At 35.7% G+C, this 3,064-nt stretch overlaps 1 protein-coding gene across 1 annotated transcript in view; it reads right to left on the bottom strand.

The window, feature by feature from the left end:
* LOC106871488 (ras-related protein Rab-34-like) overlaps nt 1-3,064 on the bottom strand; it is a 49,845-nt gene that overhangs the window by 25,664 nt on the left and 21,117 nt on the right. Inside the window, exon 4 of the mRNA XM_052968479.1 lies at nt 2,538-2,603. Within this exon, the coding sequence (XP_052824439.1) occupies nt 2,538-2,603 (66 nt within the window). The remainder of the gene's footprint in view (nt 1-2,537; nt 2,604-3,064) is intronic.

Here is a 3,064-nt window from a genome sequence, read left to right on the forward strand (position 1 = left end):
GGCACCTTGGGCAAGTGTCTTCTACTATAGTCTCGGGCCAACCAAAGCCTTGTCAGTGGATTTGGTAGACGGAAACTGAAAGAAGCCCATCGTATATATGTGCATATATATATATATATATATATATATATATATATGTATGTCTGTGTATGTGTGTCTGTGTTTGTCCCCCCAACATCGCTTGACAACTGATGGTGGTGTGTTTACGTCCCCGTAACTTAGCGGTTCGGCAAAAGAGACCGATAGAATAAGTACTAGGCATCCAAAGAATAAGTCCTGGGGTCGATTTGCTCGACTAAAGGCGGTGCTCCAGCATGGCCACAGTCAAATGACTGAAACAAGTAAAAGAGTAAAAGAGAACTTTAAAATACCTCAATCAATCAATGAATCAATCAATCAATTTGCCATATATAAGTATTTGAAATGAGATACATACAATGAGAGACACCTATAAACAAGCTGAATTGTCTAGCTTCAGTGAACTGTAACTAACTGGCACTCCATCAGGTATGACGATGAGGGTTCCAGTTGATTCAATCAATGGAACAGCCTGCTCATGAAATTAACGTGCAAGTGGCTGAACACTCAATAAACATGTGTACCCTTAACATAATTCTCAAGGAGATTCAGTGTGACACAGAGTGTGACAAGGCTGGCCCTTTGAAATACAAATACTACACATTTTTAACAAGCTGAGTGGACTAGAGCATTGTGAAATAAAGTGTCTTGCTCAAGGACACAACATGCTGCCAGCACTGAACACGTGACCTTACGATCATGAGCCGAATACCCCAACCACTCAACCACACACCTTCACAAACTGTAAAGATATTGCAACTAATGGGGCACCTACTACAAACACAGAGGGAACCAGACTAACTCTTTAACGATAGTTCAAGACTGCCCTAGTTCTCTGGTGCAAATTTCTTGCTTTAAAGTGATCTAAATTAAAGTATTTTCTATAAAAATTTCATGCTAAATAATGTTCCAAACGTTTGTTTAAAAATGAGTAAGTTATTTTACTATATTCTTCATTATCTTTTCCAAATCAACTGAAACAAAGAAGTCTATTTCAAGAAAAATATGGTAACAAAAGGGTTTAAATATGACTGTTATTGGAAAGTTAAAGAAGTAATTTTAAATTCTCAATCGCAGGATAATGCTAATAATATAGCCTGAACAGGATAAACTACCCCTATTTTGCAGAAAAAAGTGTAGGTGGTTAGCTGTGGACTCGAACTCACATCTCCGTGATTACGCGTCACGATGCTCTGAGGTTTGTTTACGTTTGTCGTAATTTGAATTTAACATATGATAGCGTCTCATAAAGCGAGATTTCTATACATCTTAAATTTGCAGAGGAATTTGTAGTAGGGGTGTTTAGCTCAATCGGTTGAACATCGTGACGCGTAATCACGGAGATGTGAGTTCTTAGTCCACAGCTAACCACCTACAGTTTTTTCTGCAAAATAGGGGTAGTTTATCCTGCGATTGAGAATTTAAAATCACTTGACCCTTTTCTGACCTCTTCTACTCCATCTAGAATAGAGATAAACAAGCTAAATCCTTTGCACTCACTGCCCTGCTTCATGGCTATATAAACAGGACACTCCAAGGAAACTTCCTCTTTCTCTTTCTAGTGACCAGTGGTCATTTGACATCTCATGGAGAATGATGCCTGGCTGATCAGCTACAACTTGGCAGAGGGAGAAATAACTTTACTGTCAGCCACTGTCAGGCAATGTCGCCCACATTATAACCCTACCATCTCTGCCTCTATACAATTACTGCTATGAAAAGGGTACATACAGATACAGGCCTAAATCCCTAACCTTGCATGTTTTATATGCTATTGCACTGGCCTACCCGTCGTGGTAAGGCAACAGAATGTAACGGCAAAAATAAATATTTTCTTATAAAAAATTATCTTCATCGTTCAATCTTATAACCGTTACAAGTCTGTCACAGGGTGCCCTATATGTAGCTGAATGAACTGGAGCAACATAAAATGATTATACTCAAGAACACAACACACCACCAGTCTGGGGATGGAAACTATGATCTTGCAATTATGAATACAACATTCCTAACCACTAAGCTACATGTCTTCATTATTACAGACACATACTACAAGTATATAACCTTGTCTATAAACAAGGTCATATAAGTATTAGTAAAGTACGTTTGCTACACAAGGTCACATAAATGGTGATAAAACATATAAACAGCAATAAAGTACAGTGTCCATAAATTACCTTTACAATTCAAAAATTCTGAGAAAAAAAAAACGAAAAATAAGGATAACTAAGCAGAGTTTATTGGCAAACAAACCTTTATTAGAAACATCAGAACACTTCCACATGAGCCCTATTGGTTGCATGCAAAACATATAGACGATAACAATACAATAAACTGTGGAAGTAGTAAAGATAATTTATGAACACCTTGTATATTACAGACTCACACTGAATCTATCTATGACCTTAAGCAAGGTCATAGACTGATTTATAAAAAAAATAAATAAAATACCAACCTACCTATTCACCATACTTGTTTTACCAATTGAAATATCTCCAACAATCACGGCTTTTGAGATGCGAAGACTTTCATTGGAAGAAGAAAAAATATGATATATTTGATAAAAATAAACATCAAGAAAATTGTTCGATTAATAAGAGACATTTCTAGGGATTACTATTATTATTGATTTTGTTTCATTAGACAGGACAGCAATTTTTGTACTGAAAGTGATGGTCTACATAACTAACTATAATATATTATTATATTGTAGATTTTATTTTTTATATCACATTTTGTGAACATAGGTGTTGTGGGTTATAGGTTTCTAACAGGCCAATCACTGCATCCTATGATGGTGAGAGTAACAGGAGACTAGCAGTGCAACTTGGGTGGAAGAAATATCACACAAGGCACTTTTGTCTGAAAGTACCAGCTTCACAGTTTTTTCATCAATAATTATAAATAAAAAAAGTATACAAATACATACATACACACACACACACACTATATATATATATATATATATATATATATATATATATAT

This window comes from Octopus bimaculoides, chromosome 6 (genome assembly GCF_001194135.2).
Source record: "Octopus bimaculoides isolate UCB-OBI-ISO-001 chromosome 6, ASM119413v2, whole genome shotgun sequence".
Classification (NCBI taxonomy): domain Eukaryota; kingdom Metazoa; phylum Mollusca; class Cephalopoda; order Octopoda; family Octopodidae; genus Octopus; species Octopus bimaculoides.